This window comes from Episyrphus balteatus, chromosome 3 (assembly GCF_945859705.1).
Source record: "Episyrphus balteatus chromosome 3, idEpiBalt1.1, whole genome shotgun sequence".
In the NCBI taxonomy this organism is placed as follows: Eukaryota; Metazoa; Arthropoda; class Insecta; order Diptera; family Syrphidae; genus Episyrphus; species Episyrphus balteatus.
In genome coordinates, this window is record NC_079136.1 from 81,182,958 (window position 1) to 81,206,112 (window position 23,155).

The following is a 23,155-nucleotide window of genomic DNA, read 5'->3' on the forward strand; positions in this document are numbered from 1 at the left end:
CCATGACGAAGTTTCTTCAAAAGTAAGTCAAAAGTTAATAAAGTCACGGATGATAAGATATGTGTGTGGTTTTGTTTAACAATGCTTCGATGCAAAATAATCTCGAATTTTTATATAAAACCTTATTTTAAATTCAATGCATTAAAGCTTTATTGCAATCCGTTGAAATAGATTTGTGCGAAAATTTTATCGGTAATATAGAAGCGCGAAGATTAACCAGAAGTGGCTGTCGGCGGATCATTAATAGCAAATGTATACTTGCCTTAAAACATTCGAAAAAACTTAAATGAATAGCATCCGCAGAAAGACAATTTTCAAACTCTTAGTCGATTTTATTAAAGGGCGAACAAGCGAACATGCAACAATTTGCTTTTTATGTAGAAATTCATTTAAGATTATTTTTAATTTAATTTCATGAGAAATTTAACAAAATTTTTAATGAAAGTTAGTAATTTGTTTGGAAAATTAAAAAAAAAATACCTTCTCAAAAGTTTTGAACTCCAAACAAAGTATGGAATTCAATTTTTTGAATAGCAAAGAACTTTTAAAACTGTAAAAATTGTTGGAGTATTTTTTTTTAAATTTTTTTTTAAATAAAAGATTTCAAAAAATTTTCGAAAAAAAATTCCATATGTCATTAAATGACAATAATATTCGACACCATAAAATAAAGTTTCAAACAAATTCATTTGTCGGTTTTCGAAATATTGATTTTTCAAAAAATATTTTTAACATTATTTTAAAATGCTCAAAAAAAAAAATGTTTAATGTTTTTTAAATTTTAACAAAAGGTTTTTGTTAAAAAAAAAATTTCTTTCAAATTGGTAAAGTCGCTTGTAAGAAATCAAGAAAACGGTTTTATTCCAGGTGCTGTTTATAAATCACCGGCCCATACAAAATAAAAGTGGTCTGTACTTTTGACAGTAGCCCTCCTATGAAAACAATGTGTAGGTAAAACTTCTACGCAAATAATTTATTTATATAGGATGTCCCTTAGGGTGGGTCAAAAAAATCGAAATTCTTTTTTTTTGATTTGGTACCTACTCCAAAAAATCGATTGCTAGACAACTCTAGAATATACACACCAAATATGAACTCTTTATATTAATGTGAAAGGTCCTCCGCTTTGCAATTCTCCATTTTTACATAAAGCTTCTACTAAAAAAAAATCGTTTTTTTTTTTAAATCGACTTTTTAGCAAATTTCTTTACGTATTCTTGTGGGAAATTAAACGCTCTACAAAAAAGGCTTTGTACACTTTTTTCGTTTATCTAACCGTTTAATAGATATTTGAGGTCCAAAAATCGAGAAAATCTTAAAAAATTCGTTTTTTGTTCTTAATTTTGTAACAAATTGAAAAATTATAATAATCAAACGCGCAAGACATATTCTTGTAGGAAATAGATTGTTCCACAAAAAAGGTCTTAGTAACTTTTTTCATTAATCTAACCATTCTAAAGATATTTTTTTCAAATTAGCTTTTCCGAAATTTCACAAGAACTGCATTCAATTGAAAGCCGTAAGAATTTGAGATGAACAAGTTACCTAATTTTAAGAGCTTTTAAGTTGGTCTATCCAGCCTATTTTGTTTGATCCCTTACTTTTGGGACACCCTTTATAACCTCAAAAATAGTGAAAAAATGCAAAATTACCATTTTTTTACTTTTATCTTTTACATAAATTGTTGGATTTTAACAAAACTTAGTTAAATTTTTTTTATGTTTTTTACTTATTTTTATTATTTTTTTTTTCAGCCTTTTTTACTTGCGATATAGGTACTATAGGGCAAGTTTAGGATTCGTAAAAAAAATCGAACTCGAGATAACAATTTTACATGACATTACGATGATGGAGAATGCCAAAAAAGTGGGTCCGGCAATTCTGTCTGTCTGTCTATCTGTCTGGTCTGTCTGTGTGTCTGTCTCTCACTGGAGCTGCAGCCTAAACAAGTGAAGTGATTTTCTTCAAACTTGGTAGTTAGCAGTTTTTGGTGATTCCCTAGAGGGGAAATTGAAATTTTTTTTATGACCAAAACTAACGGTACCTGCCATATAACGGAAATACAAAAGTAATTTTTTTTCAAAAATGGCTCTAAAGATTTTGATTCAAATTTTTGTTTGTAGTATTACACATAAGAGCCAACTTGTTAAGTAAAAAAAATATTTTTTGTACCGTTATTAACGGTACCTGTCATAGAACGGTTTTTTTCGTTTCTGAATATCTCGTACAACATTGACCCGATTTTAATGAAAATTTTTATACAAAAGCATTTTAGTAAAGGTTAAATTGAAATTTTAGAAAATTTTCAAAAAACATATTTTGGATTTTTAAAAAAAATTTTTTGAAAAATCAATTTTTTGAAAGCGGATTAATGAAAAATTTTGAAATTTAGTTTTTATGTGTAAAATTTTCTTGAATAAATACATTAACATTATAGAGTTACTTTAAGCATAAGAGCAACAGTCGTGCATTTTATTTCTATCCGATATCTTCCGATTTTTTTTATTTTTGAAAAGATTAAGATTTAAGCTTTTTATTTAAGGCTATATAGAAACATTATAAATATTGGAAAATTAAAAAAAAAAAGATGAAAGTAATAGTGGTCAGCTAAATTTTGCCATAGAAACCAAATTATAATTTTCTAATCGACTTTGATCATTTGATGAAATGTTGACATTCTATAAAGCCAATTAAACAAACTTTAGTGCTTTCATATACTTTCAGTTCTGCTTACTCTCAAGTTTGGGAAGTCAAGTCCAGTTGCAGGATATAAGTGTCTGGCAGTTAGGTACCTCTAGAAATTAGAATGAGCTCAATAATTTATGTGAAGATAAAGTTGCAGCGTTATTAAAAGTTAAATTATTTGGGAAAGCTCTTGGACCCATTTTGTTCGACTTTTTCGTTGCGTCTTATGGCCCAACTGACATAAGTCCATGCGCGCATATGCCTATTATAGTTGGGCCTTTAGAGGGGTCAGCTTCAGTTCAGCGTAGAAAAGTGTTTTGCTGGAGGCGGTGTTTTAGCAGTGTTCCACAAAAGGTGGTTTGTTTGTAGTACACATGATGCCAAGAAACGAAAGTGCTTCGCTTTCGTCGATATAAGCTGATAAATGTAAATAGTGACATGAAAAACGAAAAATTTTCATTGGAAAAATAGGAAAATAGTCGGAAAAAGAACGGATCCCTGGGGTATTCCACCATTAACTTTGTGGGCTTTAATACTTGAATCCATCCAATATTACTTGTGTTGAACGATTTAAAAGGTACTTTTAATCTAGTGAAGGAGCGACTCATCGACACTAATGTTTATATTACTCGATTTTTTTTTTCTGAATCTATACAATGCCTTAATTGAACCTAAACCAATTGAAAAAAAAGAACATTTAAGCACCCACAACAATACCATCTATCAATCTACAACTTGATCGTCTATACCCTTCGATTTCATCAGATTTTTCAGCTACCAATACACAAAATGCACAGTGCATCCAATTGACCGAGAGAAGATGGACATTAAACTATAGATACCGGCCGGTCGCGTATCTCACACAATAATTATTTTAACGGTTTTTATCTCATTTTGCATAGTTTAAATTTTTTTTTTGTATTTTATTTCGCTGTGTTGTATTATTTCATTTTATTTTGTACAATTTCTTTTGTATTCTCTATATTCTCTTGCACGGATATTGATTAGATTTTGGGGTGTTGATTACGCTGCAAAAAAATATAAAAAAAATTTCACATCAGAAAGGCCAACATCGGTCGGTCGGCGGCGTCCGTATTGTCGTAGTAGCTTTTGCTATACCAAGTAGTAGTTGTTATAAAGGAGAAGAGCAAGAAGGGCAAAAAATATATAGTATATACGACGACGAACGAGTATAAATGAACATTTTGACGCTGATAAATGTAACACAAAATATACACAAGGAGCCGTAGATATTATCGAAAGACTAGCCAAAATGGATTTTCTTGAAGAGTGGTTTTTATCGCAAGGTGAGTGGACGAACGGACGTGTGGGTGAAATTGGTGTTGTGATAAGATTTTGCAAAAAAAAAAAAAAAAAAAATAATAAAAAAAATAAATAAATAAACCCTGAAAGGAAAGATTTTCATTCATGACTTGCCAATTGGGTTAATGAAAAATAAAAATACAAAAAAAAAATAAATGAAGTTTCTTTATAATATTTGATTTGAGTTGCTGCTATAGAAGTTATAGAAGAAAATATTTCGTCTGTTGTCGTTTTTTTTTTGGATTCACCACATTATTTTGACCAAAAACAAGAAATTTAAAACAAACAAAAAAAAAACTACTTCAAAAACTATATTACTCTCGGTCAGGAATTATATTTCCAAGTTTGGGCAAAAGTTTTCACCAGATTCTGGCTAATGTAAAGGTCTGGTTATGTCAGTTGCGTAATTTGCTTTTTTGTGGTTGTCATTGCAGACAGAAGGAAAAAGGTAAATTGACGTTTATTTTTTTGTTGTTGCTTTTATTCGTTCTTGGCAATCAATGTTGTGGGTAAAAGTAAAATTGACATAAATTAGGTTTTATGTCATTTTGTTATTTCATTATAAGTCCAAAAAGAGTACAAAACTTTATTTTCACTTTTTTTTTTTTGTTATTAGCTTTTTTGTATATTAACTTGTTTGTTTTTTTTTATTTATTTTGTGTAAATGGAAATAGTTTATGTTGAAATTACTAAATATTGGGTATCAATTATGGAGTGTTCATTTCGAAAATGGATAGAAAGTAAGTTGTTGGTTGTTTTTAATGAATTGAAGTTGAAATTTGTATGAATTGCGTTTAATTTGTTTTTTATGATTTTGTTAGACAAATTTATTTGACTAGCTAAATTTCATTGAAAAATAAAATGAAATTCAAAACTTTCATAAAATTGTAAATTTAGCTTGAAAAAAAAATTGGAATAAATAGGAAATAGTTGAGATTTTATATTAGAACATTTATTTTTATCTACAAATTATTAGACCAGTGCCGATGCCTTCAAAAACATTAAAAAGTACAAAAAAAATCATAGTAGGATGAAACCCATTGGAAAATTAGGTGAATATGATGAAAATTAAAGGAAAAATAAATTACGGGCGAGCCGAGTTCGGGAAGTGGGTGGGCTGAGTTTTTAATGGTAAAAAATGGTATATCTCGATTTCCGGCAAAACTACAAGTCCTATAGAAAAAAGTTTTATGACAAAGTTGTAGGTAATAAAAAGATCTACAACTTTTGTATCAACAATTTTTTCACATAACCTCAAAATTTATGTGAAAAATTCGGAAAACTGAGTTTTTGGTTTTTTATTTTTATCTTTTCCAAAAACAAAAATTTTTCTACGAAATCTGGTGAAAGCTTACCTTATTATGTCCCAAACACACTGTAATTTATTTGATTTAAAATATAAATTTGTTCACCTTATTTTGACTTAATACCAAAAAAACACCCTAATTTTCAATCGAAAATTCACGTGTCAAAATATCAGCTTTTTTCAAAAAGTCGGTGGGCATTTCGTTTGTTAAAATGTCTTTTTTCTGATGGTGTAAAAAAAATTTACATTAGTATACTATAGCACATCTTTTAGTAAAATGCAAAAAATGAAAAAAGCTGGAATTCGAAAAAATTTTTTTATCATTGTTTACAATTTTGGCCTATTTATTCAAATTTACACTTTAATTACTCATAAAACGTAGGATTTCATGTAATATTGATTAATTGTAATTGAAGTAATTGAAGTGTAAATTTTAATAAATAGTCTAAAATTTTAAATAATGATATAAAAATTTTCGAATTCGAGCTTTTTGCTTTTACCGAGAACATGTACTATGGTATACTAATGTAAATTTTTGTTTACACTATTGGAAAGTAGAGATTTTAACGAACAAAATACCCACCGATTTTTTGAAAAAAGCTGATATTTTGACACGTGAATTTTCGATTGAAAATTAGGGTGTTTTTTTTTTTGGTATTAAGTCAAAAAAAAGGTTAAAAAATAAATATTTTAAATAAAATAAATTACAGTGAATTTGGGATACAATAAGGTAAGTTTTCACCAAATTTCGTAGAGAAATTTTTGTTTTTGAAAAAGATAAAAATAAAAAACCAAAAACTCGGTTTTTTGAATTTTTCACATAAATTTTGAGGTTATGTGAAAAAATTGTTGATACAAAAGTTGTAGATCTTTTTATTACCTACAACTTTGTCATACAACTTTTTTCTATAGGACTTGTAGTTTTGCCGGAAATCGAGATATACCATTCTTCCCGAACTCGGCTCGCCCGTAATTTATTTTTAATTTAATTTTCATCATATTCACCTAATTTTCCAATGGGTTTCATTCTACTATGATATTTTTTTGGTTTCAAAAATTATCGACCCTGGTCTATATACCATAATGAAGAGACAAAAAAAAATGTCAAATAGAGGCAAAGTTGTATCATGTTATTTTTGTTCATCAAGGGTAAATAGAAGTTTAGGGGTTTGTTATTAAAAAACCATCAAAAAACTATAAATTTCATAAATTTGGTTTCTAAAATTATTTTTTGTTTATGGTGCTTTATTACCAATCGTGTGTTCTTAACACCTTCAATGGCCTCAGCAACATTTTGGCGAGAGATAACGAATATTCTGGAGTTCCTTATGGAGCAAAAAAATGCTTTAACCATGACGCCAGGCATTATGGGATAGCATTTGGTAGTAACAAATGTGAACTGTGTCATGTGTGGAAGGTAAGTAGAAGACTCTTCACATCCGGCTTTGCGAGATATTTGAGTGATCTGCTTTTAACTTCAAAGTCTACCTTGCTCCTTTTTTCCAAAAAAAAAGAAGTTTCTTCGCCGTTTTCATACCTACATATAGTCAGGGTTGTAAAAAAAATTTTTTAATGCATTTGTTTTCCATTACAAATTAAAAAAATATATTTAGATATTGCAAATAAAAAAATTTTGCATAAAAAATAAATATTTATTGCAACTGAGAAAAATTTGCATTAAAAAAAATTTTATTAAAACGGAAAATATTAGCATTAAAAAAAATATTTATTGAAAATAATTTCAATGCAAAATGTGTGCAATAAATATTTTTATTAATAAACTACACGTTGAATTTCTTAAAATTTTTGCTATTTGACCATAGATTTGGTTCAATATTATAGTTGAAATAGCTTACGTATATCTTTGCCGCCGGGTACAAACGGGTTAAGTCACAAAAATACACTTTTCGGTTTTCGATGAAATAAGAATAACCTCTTTTTTCTCTTTTATTTGGTATCAAAAATATAAATTTAGAGTAACTCTTTTCTATAAAAATAAGAGGATCAATGCTCAAAAATTCATCGATTAGCGCAACTTCGCATTTTCTGGCAAACTTTCATTTATGTCTTAACCCCTTTGTACCCGGCGGCAAAGATATATGATTAAATCTCCAAAATTTTAAGAAATTCAAAGAAAATTAAAAAAAAAAAAATATTTAATGCACACATTTTGCATTGATTTTTTTTTTCAATGCAGAAATTTTTTTATTTACAATGAATTTTAATTTCAATGCAAATATTTTGCACTTATTACAATTTCTTAATGCAACATTTTTCTATGTGCAATAAATATTTGTTTTAATGCAAATATTTTTTTATTCCAATAAATGCATTTTTATCAATTGATATTTTTACGACCCTGCATATAACCCACCGTGTGTAGAATTGGTAAGGGGAGCAGGAAGATCCCAGGAACTCGGTGGTGGAAAAAAAAACTTTGGATACAGGGTCCCAAAAGGCTAGCTACGGCAGTGCCATGATGGCGAGCTACACTGCATTGTTAATGCAATTTGTTTTGGAATAAGCGCACTAGGCACACAAGAATTTCGCATCTTATGCATCCAAATAAAATACCCATGTACAAAAAAAATAAATTGCACGACTGGGGTCGCACGTACTTGCTCTTATGCTTAATGTAACTATAATGTTAAAGCTTTTTATTCAAGAAATTTAAAATTTGATATTTTGAAGAAATTTCATAAGTAGTATAAAAAATTAAATCTGTTTTTATAATTAATTAAACTCCGTTTTAAATTATCTTAAAAAAAAAAAAAATATGCCATTTTATTTCTTGTATAAAAAGGTATTTTTAGAAAAAAAAATTTCGAAAATTGTAGGAGCCGTTTTTTAAAAAAATAATTTTTTATATATAAAATTTTTTTAACATTTTTCAAAAAAAAAGTTGGTATGCCATTTTGAAGAGATAATTAATTTACACATAAAAACTAAAGTTTAAAATTTTTCATTGATCCGTTTTCAAAAAATTGATTTTTCAAAAAAAAATTTTGAAATATTTTTTAAAAAACCAAAAATGAGTTTTTTGAAAATTTTCTAGAATTTTAATATTATCTTTACTTACACACTTTTGTACAAAAATTTTCATTAAAATCGGGTTAATGTTGTACGAGATATTCAGAAACGAAAAAAACCGTTCTATGACAGGTACCGTTAATAACGGTACAAAAAATATTTTTTTTATTTTAAAAGTTGGCTCTTATGTGTAGTACTACACACAAAAATTTTAATCAAAATCGTTAGAGCCGTTTTTGAAAAAAATTAACTTTTCTATTTCCGTTATATGGCAGGTACCGTTAGTTTTGGTCATAAAAAAAAAATTTCAATTTCCCCTCTAGGGAATCACCAAAAACTGCTAACTACCAAGTTTGAAGAAAATCACTTCACTCGTTTAGGCTGCAGCTCCAGATAGAGACAGACACACAGACAGACAGACAGACAGACAGAATTGCCGGACCCACTTTTTTGGCATTCTCCATCATCGTAATGTCATGTAAAATTGTTATCTCGAGTTCGATTTTTTTTACGAATCCTAAACTTGCCCTATAGTACCTATATCGCAAGTAAAAATTGTATGTTTTAACCCAAATTTACCATGTCCATCATGTAGGTACATTTTGTCTAAAAACAAGCAAAAAGCATCATTTAAAAAAATTCTGAACTTATGGCACATGAACTTAGGGTATTTTTGGACGCTGGACCTTATGACACCAAAACCAAAACAATCTGACTTCGCTTAAATTTTTTTTTTTTTAAATTTGTTTCTATGAGGTAAAAACATTGTTATCACACGGTAAAGAAATTAAAATTGTCTTTCTGCGAATTGTTCTTTGGGCAATGAAGTTTTTGGTGACAGAATGGCATTTTCAACTGCAGTCTTTTATGGGTCAATCTGGGATTTAAAGTGAAATTATCAAAATGTGCCTGTTTTATTTTAGTGCATTTTTTCTTTTAATTACCCACTCTTAGAAAATTTTGGGTAGCATACGTTTTTTTGTGTTTTCTTATTTGGTAATCAATAGTTTTACACTTTTTTACGATCGGAGCCTAAATAAGTTCAACATTTTGATACATGCTTGAAAAATGTAAAATGCATTACCTTACCTTACCAAAATTGAAAAACAGCGTTTGTCAAAATACTTTTTCCACTCCGAAATTCGCACTGCTAACACAAAAATGGCAACACCGAAGCCACCCATATAAATGACCGTTTATATATTTTTATCAGATCGAGAAATGTTCATCTTGTCAAAATACTTATTCCGACTATTGTATATTTATTATCCTAATGAATTGAACCCATCTAAATAAGTATTAAAAGTAAATAAATTGAATTGAACGATATCTAAACCAAGATAAAATATTTTATCCAGTTTATTTTGTGTATAATAATGTATTATGAAATGTCATGCTTTAAATTTTGTTTTAGTGTTCACAAAGTTCTATGTATTGGTGTCTTAAGACGACTTTAAAAAATGTTTCAAATTTTTTTTTTTTCAAATAAAGACTTACCATGCATATGAGACGTTTATTTGGAAAGCGAACGAGAACCAAGTCTACCCTAGAAAAAAAAAAAAAAACAAAGTTAGCAAAAAAATAGTAGGTATATGTATTTTTTCTTTTTTTTAAACATAACAGTGATCGTTAACATCCCATTACATCCGCACAGTATCAAAAACTTACAAACTAAGATAGTTTGAATAGCTTTTCTGAGAAATCGTGTTTTTTAATTATTACACTGGCCAACAATTTTCAACTTTTTAAAATTTTCCAAAAAGATTTATATCAAATTTTATAGATTTGGGTTTTTTTCCAGCAGCTCTAGTTTTTGAAATATTTAATTTTTCACATTTGGGGAAATATTCATACTAATTTTTAAGTTTTTCTTATTTTGAGGGTTTATTAAAGTTTTCCAGAAAAAAATATATTAAACTTAATGTATTTGGGGTCAGTAAACCTAAAAATCACATTCATTTTTTTTTTATTCTATTCTCTATTTTTTTAAATATTTTAGTTTTCCACATTTTTGGGTAATTTCGTACTCATTTTAAAGTTATGCTTATTTTAACTGTTTGTTAACATTTTCCAGAAATTTTCTTATCGAACCTAATGCATTTGGGTTCACTAAGCCTAAAAATCACACTGGTTGCTTTCTAGGAGCTCTATTTTTTTAGATATTTTAATTTTTCACATATTTCGGGTAATTTCATACTATTTTTTTTAGATTTCATTATTACAAGCGTTTTAAAAGTTTTGTTGGAAAAATTTGTTTCGAATGTAATGTATTTCGGTTCAGTAATACTGAACGAAATTGAAATGGGACCACACTGCAGTTTTGTATGAAAAAAGTCTGCAGCCACCAGCTTTCCAATACAAAAAGAATGATCAAAATTGGTTCACTCAGTCCAAAGTTATGAGGTACAAATAACAAAAAAAAAATACAGACGTATTGAATACCTCCTCCTTTTTGGAAGTCGGTAAAAAAAAACTTAATTTACCCTAATAACGCTCGAACGAAAATTTTTCAGTGTAATTAGCGAATATATTTTTGAAGTGAAAAATATATGTAGGTACACCGAAAAAAAAACCAATATCAATTTAAGATTTTTTAAATATCAAATTAACATTTTTTAAATATCAGCCAAAAATGCTCTATAAAATGTGTTTTATGATATTTAAAATGTTAAAACATTATTTTTATCATCAGGATGATATTTAAATGTCACATTTTGGAAATTGTTTTTTGATATTTTATTATCATTTTTTCATATCAATTTCTCATTCCAAATTATTGAAAAATATTAATTTGATCGGCACTAAGGTTTTACTTCACATAGTTTGGGAGAAAATAACAAAACAATTATATCACCTATAATTACGGTGACCATCCGTCCCGGTTTACCCGGGACTGTCCCGTATTTCTACAGCTTGTCCCGAGTTTTTATTTAAGAAACCCGGGACGTATAAGTGCCCCGTATTTTGTAATTTGTCCCCTGATTGTCCCGTATTTGGACATTCTCTGATTTTTGTATTCAATATTTAAAATACTTTGTACGGAAAACAAGAAAACAGTGGCTGGAAATTAAAATTTTTCTAATTTTTCGGATAAAGCATTTAAGCCTAGTACGCTGCTGAAGCAAAACGAAAATTGTTCTAAGTATCCAAAGTCAAAAACTTTTTCTGCAAGAAAAATTGAATGGTCAAATAAATGGGAGTGACAAACGATTGAAAAATGTCCATATATTCAAGCGCAAGTAAGAATTTTGTTACCTAAGCTGTGCAACGAAAAGCAAAATTTTGTGCTAGTTTTGTATGAAAATTTTCGTTTCGCCTCTAGACTAGGCTTTAGTTTTTTTTTAATGTTCGTCAATTATTTAGTTCCAGCTTCTGTTTGTCAGGTTGCTACAAAATATAATATACAATAAAAAAAAAACAACATATGGTAGAGTAAAGAACCCAGATAAGTTTCAAAACTTTTAAGGAAATGTTAAAAGTTGTGTTAAAGATCATACAATTTCAAAATCATTTTAAATAAAATAAAAATGATAAAAAACAACTCACCCGATTTTGATTTAAAAAAAATATTTTTTAGAAGTTATTAACAGACATTATAGCCGTGTTTTATTGGTACTCAGTATTTTACTGAGTAAACTTTTTATGCTGTAAACTACAAGAAACGATTACTTTTATTTATTATTAATAGTTCTATAATGTTGAAGAGTCAAAAATGTATAAGTTTAGAAACAAATTTTCTCTGTAAACCAACAAATACAAAACTTTTGTCTATCCTTAGCAATCATTTGTTGTTGTTTCCCGTGCAAAATTTTACTGAGCTAAGTACTGAGTTACCAATAAAACACGGCTTATAAAACCATTTTCTTGATTTCTGATTTCGTAAACAACTTAAATGATTTCAACAAAAACGCTGCCATAACGTTTAGGAAATCTTGATATTAAAATAAGGAAAAATTATGAAAACTCATTTAAAATTTTTTTTTGAAAAATCAAAATTTTCAAAACGATCCAACGAATTTTTTATCTGTCCCGGGTTTCGCTTTCAGAAATATGGTCACCGAACCTATAATAGAAAAAATAATATCACCACTATTTTGTAAAGAATATTCCCTTTCAGTAATGTTTTGAAAAAAGAAAGAAAATTCTTAAAATAATAAAAATAATAAAAAAGAAAAGGAAAGAAATAGGTTTCATTATAATAAACTAAAACGTAAAATCTAGTCAATATTGATATTTTAATTGTTAAAGTGAAATTTTCACTATCCACTTAAACTTAAAAAAAATGGCAAAATGATATTTTAATTGTCAAAGTGAAATTTTCATTATCCCACCTGAAATTAAAAAATGTCAAAATGATATGATAAAATATCAAAATTGATATTTTAATTGTTGGACGACTTTTGTCACTGAAAAATGTTAATTTGATAGCTGTTATTATCAATTTTTTTTTTCGGTGTAGTTATTCGTGAACCTTTAACTGCTATAGAACTGCTTCTTTGCTTTTTGAGTTTATCTTAAAGACCTTAACTGATTTTAACAAAAAGTTGTGGAAATTGTTATATTAAAATTAAGAAAAAATTAAAGGTTTTTGGTTTTTGAAAAATATTTTTTTTAAGCTTTGTTTTTATGTCTATTAATTTTTTTTTTTAATGGAATACCATTGCTTTTTTTTAACATCACATCAAAAACTCAGATACGAGACTTTTACTGTTCGCCGACGATAAGCTTTTTTACAAAAAATCTTTTAGATCATTGTCAATTATATTTCTTCAAAGTATATATCTTACTTATAACACATTTATTTTGAATATTGAAAACATTTTCTTCTATTCTATTCAGGATGCTCCATGAACCAATTTGTCAAAAATTAATTAAGGTCAACAAAAAAAAAAACATTCTTAAATCAATCTTTTGACTTGAAAAAGGAAAAAATATACAGGAAAACATTCAATGGAAATAGAAAATAAAATTTTAGGTTCATGCTCTGGTTACCCCATTAAAATTTCTCCAAAAAACAATAATTATAACAAACACTCACTCAAATGCGCGCGCATACTTTTTTTTTCTTTCAAAAGTATGGCTACACAAATGGAGGACATATCTCTGCGAAATAGATCCAATGAATTCAATTGGAAAAAATTAAAATATAAAAGAAACACACAAAACTTTCTCTCAATTTTGTTTTTTTTTTTGTTTTTGAAAATGAGAGAAAAATAAAATTAAACAGGAAAATTGAGTCTCAAACAAAACATACAAAAAAAAAAATATGTATATTCAATGGAAAATAAAATTTGAATATCACACTCGTGACGTTGTTGAGAGAAAATCGCCCATATTACTAAAAATACACATTTTGCCAAAAATACGATCAAAAATATACCGAATATTTTTTCTTTTTCTGTTTTTCCCGAAGGAAAAACTTTTTATGTGTTCATCAATATAAAATTTTTTCTCCTCAGTTTATTAGTGACGGTTTAGGTATATGGTATGTTTTCTTTTTTGTGTCGAAAAAAACTCATAAAAGAAATTGCGACGAACAAAACGGATATCGGTTAAATTATTTTTTTTCGTTAAAATAACTACGTTTGACGGGTTTAAATAAAAATAAATATATATAAATAAATAAAAATAAATATATATAAATATATATAAATAAATAAAAATTAAAATACAAAACGAAATAATATTTAATTTGAAAAAAAAACCAGTTGAATTTTAAAAATTGAGAGAAATTGAGAAAAAGAAGAGAAAATTGATTTATTTGCAAGAAATTTGAAAGTGAAAGATTCAAAGACGTGAAAGAAATACTTTAATGTTGACATCATTATTTTATTTTCCATTTTCAATTATTTAAATTAATCTTGACAACAAAAATTTAACAAAACACAATCATTAGATAATTGTTAAATATAAATTTTCAAAAAGCCTTGACAAATTCACATATCAAAATCTATATCTGTTATACCTCCTCGTACAGCTGTGTACGTTCTGAAAATCTTCTGCAAAAATGTTCACTTTGTTCTGGAATTGAAACTTTATGTGTATCTACATAATTATTTTACACTATAGTGAATAATTAAAATTTTGACAATTTTTTGACAGATTTTTAAGTTACATATATTTTTTTAATTTTAGGCAAATTTGGTGTATTCATAATATAACAGTTAAAATTGCAATTTCATTTCAATGAACTTTAAGTCCCAACTACTTGGGGCCTATTCCACAGATCATACACCACATGCAATAAACGTTTTTTAACATCGATTTTGTTGTGTTACACCGGATCCACACTATGTTGGTCAACACGTTCAACATACGTTCCAAATCCATGTACTGAAGAGTTCACATTTTCAACACTGTCTTAAATGATTTATTAGCCTTATACATACATATACAGGGTGTCCCATAAGTAATGGATCAAACGAAGTATGCTGATAGGGGATCTTAAGGGCTCTCAGAATTTGGTAACTTGTTCATCCCAAATCCTTACGGTTTTCGATTTAATGCAATTCTTGTGAAATTTCAAAAAATCCCTAGTTGGCAACAGTATTTTGCTTCCTGCGCCCATTATTGATTTTTGTTTTCTAAAATTCTTTTACAAAAACATTGGCAAATAATAAGGAACAATTAATTAATCAAAATAATTTTTATTCCATACGCCATTTCGCTGCAAATTAACTAACAGTTTCAAGTTTGATAAAAAATCAATTTTTAACTTTTATTTGAGAGCAACACGGCGACAAAAATTTCTACGGTGTGAGAATGGTTTATTATTTTAAAAAGTTGCCCTGCTATTGTAGTTTTCAAAAATGTATAAAAGTTTCCAAAGTTGCAGTTAGATCAGAAAATATTACTATTTGAATTCAACAAAACAGGGTTTTTCACAGCAAAAATACAAACAAAAATAGACGCTTTTGTTCAAACAAAAATAAACAAATAACAGTTCGAGAAATGTGTTTATTTTTGGTTGTTTTTTGTTCTGAAAAACCCTGTTTTGTTGAATTCAAATTGTAATATTTTCTGATCTAACTTCAACTTTGGAAACTTTTATACATTTTTGAAAACTACAATAGCAGGGCAACTTTTTAAAATAATAAACCATTCTCACACCGTAGAAATTTTTGTCGCCGTGTTGCTCTCAAATAAAAGTTAAAAATTGATTTTTTATCAAACTTGAAACTGTTAGTTAATTTGCAGCGAAATGGCGTATGGAATAAAAATTATTTTGATTAATTAATTGTTCCTTATTATTTGCCAATGTTTTTGTAAAAGAATTTTAGAAAACAAAAATCAATAATGGGCGCAGGAAGCAAAATACTGTTGCCAACTAGGGATTTTTTGAAATTTCACAAGAATTGCATTAAATCGAAAACCGTAAGGATTTGGGATGAACAAGTTACCAAATTCTGAGAGCCCTTAAGGAGGCCTATCACCATATTTCGTTTGATCCATTACTTTTGGGACACCCTGTATACGCCTACGAAGTAATTAAGAATGTATAGAAAAGTAAAACTATTCAATGCATAGATTTGGAACGCAAATTGAACGTGTTGATCAACATAGTAGAGTTCAGGCTTTACACCTCTTTAGGAAATTCCATTCCTTAAAAAGAAAAATTTTAGGATGGACAACTCTTCAAATTCTTCAAATCTGAAGTTGTCTAACAATATTTCTTACAACAAACATGAGGAATCACTGAAAAAGTCCAAAAATATAGATGTTTTTTGTTGTGAAAAGTGATTTTTTTACCAAAATGATGTGTATTAGGTATAAAAGAAGAGAAAATTACCTACAATTTTTATCTTTTTTTTTTGTACCACTTATGGCTTGCGCTCAGAAGACCTTTGAAAAACTTATAAAAACAGTAGACAAATTAATACAAATTTGCACATTTTGAATAATAGACATATGTATTTATGTTTATATAATAAGAACTAATTTGAAGGGATAGGTCAAAGGTCATTTGAGCGGAAACCATAAGTCAAACACAATATTAGATAAAACATAAAATGTTGGTAATTGCCCTTCTTTTGTAATACAGAAACACTTTTTCTTAACGAATTTTTCTAAAAAAAAACAAACTATTTTTCGGACTTTTTTATTTCATTCTCATAATTGTAGGGAAAAATTTTGTTAGACAACTTAAGATTTGTGTTCAGTGCTTATTGTCATCTTAATATATCTCTAATAATATCTCGCGGATGTACCTCTAGTGATGTGAACTATCGAATGATTTGAGCTATCGATAGTTAGTATTTGAATGATTTGAACAATCGAATAATTCATTCATTCATTTATTTATTTGAATAAAAACTATCGAATAAAACTATCGAATAAAAACTATCGAATAAACTATCGGATAAAAACTATCGTAATAATAAAACTATGTAATAAATAAAACTATTGTATAAAAAAACAATTTGAATGAAAAAACTATCGAATAAAAAACTATCTAACTAAGGGCCAATTTTTCAATAGTCAGATAAACCTCAGATAGAGCTTATTACTAGGAATAAAAGTTTTTTTTATATTGACATTTATTTCTCTGATAGTCTAACTGACGATTGAAAAATCAGGGCTTAATGAATGAATGAATAAATGTTTTAAAACTATCGAATGAATGAATATTTTACAACTATCGATAGTTTGATAGTTTTTATTTGATAGTTCCCATGAGTAGTACCTACATATCTCTCAATGCGCTGATTGACTTCTATCTTCTGTCTAGATTCTTTGCGATCGAAGGTTGTTCAAAATAAGTGCCAAATCTCTTAAGATAACAACTGGTTACTAGCCAAACGTGCCATATTGGGTTAAATCATCAAAAGTAATTCCGTTTTTGAGTTCAACAACTTTTTCGATACAATTTAGCTATTCTCAAAATAAAAATTTGTACTCATGTTAAAGGTGATAGCTATTAGTTAACAGAGAACCAATTTCGTTTTTCGTTTTCATTGCAATTTTCAAGTGGATTTTCTGAAAATATTCAGACACCTGTAGCAATGAAAATAGTCACTACCTACATTAAAAGGGCGTTTATAGTCACTTGGAGTTTCCTACAAAATTTTAGCATTGTTATATTCACCATACAAATAAGCTTGTTTTGGAATTAAAATTACCTCCCACGAACAATTAATTTAAAAGATACATATAGCTCAACCTAAAACTGCATAATTGATTTAGAATACAAATTATTAAATAAACAATGCCTACAATATTGTGCTTTACCTATTCTAAAACAAAAAACTCATTCTTTAATGTTATGATTAAAATAAGTTGTGTTGATATGAAAAGTGTTTCAAAATTAAGTTTTCAAACTCACAATTTTTTAATAAAAAAAGGAGTTTATGGATTAAAATTTTTCAGAAAGGATATTTTTAGAAAAAAAAAAAATAGTATTTATTTTTAATTTTCAAAAAAAATTAGTTACATTGCTCCTCTTCATCAAAATATGCATACATTTTATTTAAAAAACATTTTTTTAGTAGGTTCTATACACACTTAAAAATTTCAAAATCCTGCATATTGAAATATTTTAACTGTTCTAAATCTGTCAAAAAAAAAACCTTTATTACTTCATACTTCATTCCAAAACAAAGAATCTTGAAAACAATTTGCAAAAAAAAAAAAATCATTCAAGGCTCTATAGATTAATAATTTTTTCACTTATAACAATTTAAAAATAATCGCTTAGTATAATAAACAAATGTGGAAAAAAGGAAAAAAATACACACGTCTCATCAGTCTTCTACGCCCACATTCACATAGCCGCCATACAATTTTATTTATTTATTTTAACGCTACACCATCCACCGACCGACAACCCTGTTTCGCCCACCACGAAAAGAGAAGGAGAAAACATTTTTCTATAATTAAAAAATTTTATTTTATTTCTTTCAAACTTTCAAAAATAAACGCTGATTAATTTTAATTTTAATTATATCTATATTTTTTTTTTTTTTATTCTGCAAAATATTTGTTTGATTTTTTTCTTCTTTCAATAAAGTGTCAAAATATTTCGATTAGAATTTGCACACTTTTTTGGGACAAAATTAAATTTTGTTGTCATAAATGTTGACTTATGGTCAGAAAAACACCTTTAATGTGTTTGCTTACCTACCTACAAAATAAAAATTCAAAAAAATTAATATATTTTTAAAGGAAAATTAAAATAAAAATCCTACTCATTTTCGGGTCAATTAAAATTTATAAAACGAACAAAAAGAATAAAATATTCTTTTTCAAAATACAGCTGTTCAGTCTGTGAATGTTTTTCTTTGAGGAGGATTTTGTAAATGTTTCTTATTTTTTTTTTTTTTTAATTTCTCTCAATCTTTTAATTTTTTTGTTCGTATAGTTCGTATAGTTCGTACTTCGTTGATTGAGCTAAGAATAGCAACAAAAAGTGTGTGAAAACAAAAACAAATGCGAGTGGTTTTTATTTTTTTCAAAAAAGATACGAACATGTTTTTCGGGTAAAAATAAAACAAAAAATCTTGTTTAATTCAGACAAAAACTCAAAAGTCTGCAAACAAGGAAAACAACAACAACAAACAAGAATAACGACAAAACCAATTATCAGGTACTTGTCCGAATTAAAAAGTTTCAAGTTTTAAAAAGCATTTCTTTGAAATGCCTATTGGAAGTATAAAAACTCCAGCGGCAAAAAGTGACAAGACTGCACCATCATCGTCCTCTGCTGGCCCAGGTGGTGGTGGCAGAACAACATTTCGCCCACCATGGGTTAAGGCAGATGTTCCTGAAGTCAAACCAAAAACAACGATAAAAACAACAGCTCCATGGGTCAAGAAAACCACAACAACAGCCGAAAGTTCCAACGATGCAGCCAAGAAGAATGGAGAAACACCATCGCCGGGTAAAATTGCTGCTGCATCACCCGCTAGTAGTAGTAGTAGCAAACCAGTAGCAAGTAAAATAACCCCATCAGTGGCAGTAGCAGCAAAACCATTAACTGATGTTGCACCACCTCGTAGGGAGGCTAAATTGCAATCGCGCGAGATTAAAGTGCCCATCATCACTGAAAAACGGAAGCCAGTTCAAGAGCCGTTGGTAAAACCGAAACCAAAAAAACCACCAACTCCGTCGGAGAGTGAAGAGGAGGAAGATTCTGATGATGATGATGAAACGGAAACTGATTCGGATTCAGATTCGGAAGAAGATTCTACACCACCCAAGGAAGCCGAAACCGAATTGCAACGTAAATTTCAAGCTGAAAAACCTAAAATGCGTCCTATTGTTGTGAAGCGTGACAAATCCATGAGCAATACGCAGAAAAAACGCGATGAAGATGATGATGATGAAGCAGTTGAAGGCGAAACGGATGAGGACCGCGAACGTAGGAGACGTTTTAAGTTGGAGCGTCCAAAGTTGCGGCATGTTGTTGTGAATAAACAAAAATCATTCAACAAAAGTGTAGATGATTTTGATAAAATTCGACCGGTATTGAAGAAAGTTCAAAAGGTCGATGAAGTGATTAAGGAGACACCGTCGGAAGCAAAGCCTGAATTTAAGGATAAGGTTTTGAAAAAAACTACACCAATTAAAAAGGATCCTAGTAAAGCGAATGGTGAGTGATTTTTATTAAAAAAAGCGATGAAAATACTTATAATCTAAACTAGTAGGTTGAAGCTAAGATAATTTTTTTTTTTCGGGGGAAAAGTCCTTTAGTTTTAAAGTTTTAATATTAAGGCCCATTTTATTCACTCTCCATTAAATTTTAAGTATTAAATTTGACAAATTTTAAATTTTTAACGGCTACTTTAAATATAATGGAGATTGAATAAATTGGGGCTAAAAGGATTTGTAGACATGGATAAAATAAATTTATCTACATGACGGTGTTTTTTGAAGAAGACATTTTTAGATAACATTTTTGGCTATTGAATTTTTGCACCAAGTTTTCTTTAACACAAATTTATTGAAACTTTGCATTTTAAAATTTGATATACACACATTTTAGAATATGGTCATAGGCTCTTAGTTCCGAAATAATTCTTTTAGCATCTAAAGATAATTCTATTTTGGAAAAGTGAGAAAGTGAAATCACGAAATTAAAACTTCATTATAGATAAAGAATTGAAGTTTTTTTCGTTTCATATTTTAGATCAGGGATGGGGATAGTTTTCAAATTTACCAAAAATTCTTATATAGCTTGAATATTAGGCTTCTGTACTACCTACACCTATACAAATCGTTGAAATTGGTTAAGTCTTCGTGTTAAAGAGGATGAACAAGTTATCAAATTCTGAAAGCCTTTAAGTTGACCTATTAGCGTATTTCGTTTGGACCATTCGTTTCTGGGATATATTGTATTTTTATTGATGAAATATTGTTGAAGAATATATAAAATACAAATTCAAACCAGAACTGAGCCGTACGTTTTAATTTTTAACAATCCCGAAATGATTTCAAAATATTTTCATAAATGTTCTACGGAATGGAAACCTTATTTGCTTAACTAAATTTTATTTCAAAAATAAAGACAGATTCTGAAAAATGGTTTTACTGTCGTCGAGAAAGTTCATTGCAAGAGATTGAATAGGCAAACGAAAAGTTTGATCTTTTAAAAATTAGGTAAATATGCATGAACCGCAAAATCTTCCTAAGTTTTATTGTCTTTTCGAGGCACCTGTTTCATTTTTTTTTTCTGATAAAAAATACGAATACATGCCGTCAAAAAAAATGGATAAACTTGTAACATCGTTATAGACAGCGAGCCCACAACAAATTTTGGGATTAGAGTGATAACCAAAATGTATGCAGTTTTATAGCCTTATGCGTTCTAATAACGAATTTAAAAGTCTGGCAGCTTTAAATTGCAGCTTTGTATTGTTAGTTAAATTGACATAAATTCATTTTTTTTTAACAACTTTAATATGTACCTATGTGAAGAACGTATTATTTTAAAATTAATAACATGTAAGCACTTGCCTTGAATAAATATAAAATACCTACATATGTAATTTTTAAAAAATTAATATTTTTATATTTTAGTCATTTTTTCGACATTTTTACGAATTAAAATAAATAGGGTAAAATGCTGTTTTCCAGTACAAAAATGCAAAAATTCAAACAACAAACTATTTCATATTTACTTTTACGCACTTTCCGAAAGTTAAAAAAAAAAGACCTTGTTTGTAAGTTAAGAAAGAAAAAAATATATTTTCCGAATTTCTTATTGTTGTAGGCATGGGAACATATTTTCAAGAATACTAAACTTTCAAAATAAACTGTCAATAAAATACTTGTAACGCTTTTTCTGTGAAATATTTTGTAGTATTTCGATAAAATAGTAGGAGTATTAAAAATTAAGTTGTTAAAGACAAAAGATATTTACAAGTTTCGTATGTTTTTTTGTTGGATCTTTTTTGGTTTGTTACAGAAATGTCACATGGTAATATTAAGGGTTAAATAACGATGCACTAAAGACCAAAAGTAGCACCAATTAAAATTGTACATTTATGTATTCTTGTGGTTGTAATTATTTTGTCTTCTTAGTTTTTTTTTTTCAATAGTAAAAATGTTTCAGAAAAGTGAATTTAAAAAAACACACCTTATTAATTGGTATTTTCTATTATCGCCCAATCACTCAAAAGAATAGCATACCAACGGAGCCATAACTTTAGTTAGTAAAAATGCTTTTGATTTTTTCACTGCTTTCGTAAAAAATTTAAACCAATTTTATTTTAAATTTTTACATTTTTCGACAAATAAAAAAGTAGTTGAACTTAAAAGTAGCTACGTTTCACTGAGTTATGATTCACTACGTTTTCATCAAGTTAGAAAAATATCAATACATTTGTAACTATGAACTACAATGTAACAAATAAGTAGCGACAAAGCTTCCTAGTTATTTTTCAATCAGTAAAGACTGCTTTGGTAACTTGGCACCAGTCAGTGTTGTAAAAAATCATTTTTCCAAATTTAAAAAAAAAATATTTATTGCCAAGCAATCATTTTAATATAAAACAAAAAAAAATTTGCATTGAAAATAAAACTTTTATTGCCAATGTAAAAAAAAAAAATCATGTGTGCAATTCACACGTGGTAGAAGTGAAACCTTAAAAAATCATTTTTCTTGAAAAAAATAGAAAAAAATCTACCTATTTTTATTCTATCACCTTCAAATCCATGTTTTTTATGTGACAACCTATATAAATTTTATATCATCTGTAAGCTTTTTGTCTTAGATAAAAATATATATATCGATCAGACCTATGAGACATCTACAAAAAGAGCTAGAATTTTTTAAACTCGATGAAATTTCATAAAAAAGCAAAAAAACATTTATTTTTATGTTCTCATGCTATTAAATCTATTTTTTTGTTTGACAACCTATTAAAAATTTTATTCCATGTGAAAGCTTATTGTTTCACCTTGTATAATGATGCATACTATTTCAAAGATGTCTACAAGAGAAGTAAGAATTTTTTAAAGTCAACCATGTCGAATTTCCAGAATGAGATTACGGTACTTCCTACACTGGTAGCTGGTCATCGCCAACAGATCTCCACAGGTGTTTTGAGGTATTTTTAATTTTTTTTTTCAATTTAAGATTGTGTAACTTGTAGAGCACGTAACGTTATGTGTGATATATCAAATAAAAGGTTATGTTATCAGCATGCGTATTAAAGTTAAATCAAATTTGTATGTGCACTAGATCAAAAGATATAACGTGTGTTGGAAAAGAACATCTTTTTACCGTTATCTCCGAATTTTGAATATGAAATTAATTGAAACTTTGTACAATTATAATATATTTAATAACCTATCTACAGTATAAATTTCATT

At 28.1% G+C, this 23,155-nt stretch overlaps 2 protein-coding genes across 10 annotated transcripts in view; one reads left to right on the forward strand and one right to left on the reverse strand.

The window, feature by feature from the left end:
- Positions 1-23,155, reverse strand: part of LOC129916171 (trichoplein keratin filament-binding protein) — a 228,060-nt gene that overhangs the window by 167,952 nt on the left and 36,953 nt on the right. For all 5 annotated transcript variants that reach the window (XM_055995988.1, XM_055995987.1, XM_055995986.1 and 2 more), the window contains exon 3: positions 9,842-9,890. The gene's annotated coding sequence lies outside the window, so the exon portion shown is untranslated. The remainder of the gene's footprint in view (positions 1-9,841; positions 9,891-23,155) is intronic.
- Positions 3,495-23,155, forward strand: part of LOC129916170 (glutamic acid-rich protein) — a 56,375-nt gene continuing 36,714 nt past the window's right edge. For 2 of the 5 annotated variants that reach the window (XM_055995980.1, XM_055995979.1), the window contains exon 1: positions 18,711-19,931. In XM_055995980.1, the coding sequence (XP_055851955.1) occupies positions 18,977-19,931 (955 nt within the window). In that variant the 5' untranslated portion in view covers positions 18,711-18,976. Of the gene's footprint in view, positions 3,993-4,280; positions 4,457-4,644; positions 4,749-18,710; positions 19,932-23,155 lie in introns of those variants that run through there. The other 3 variants (XM_055995982.1, XM_055995984.1, XM_055995981.1) reach the window with 3 other exon arrangements.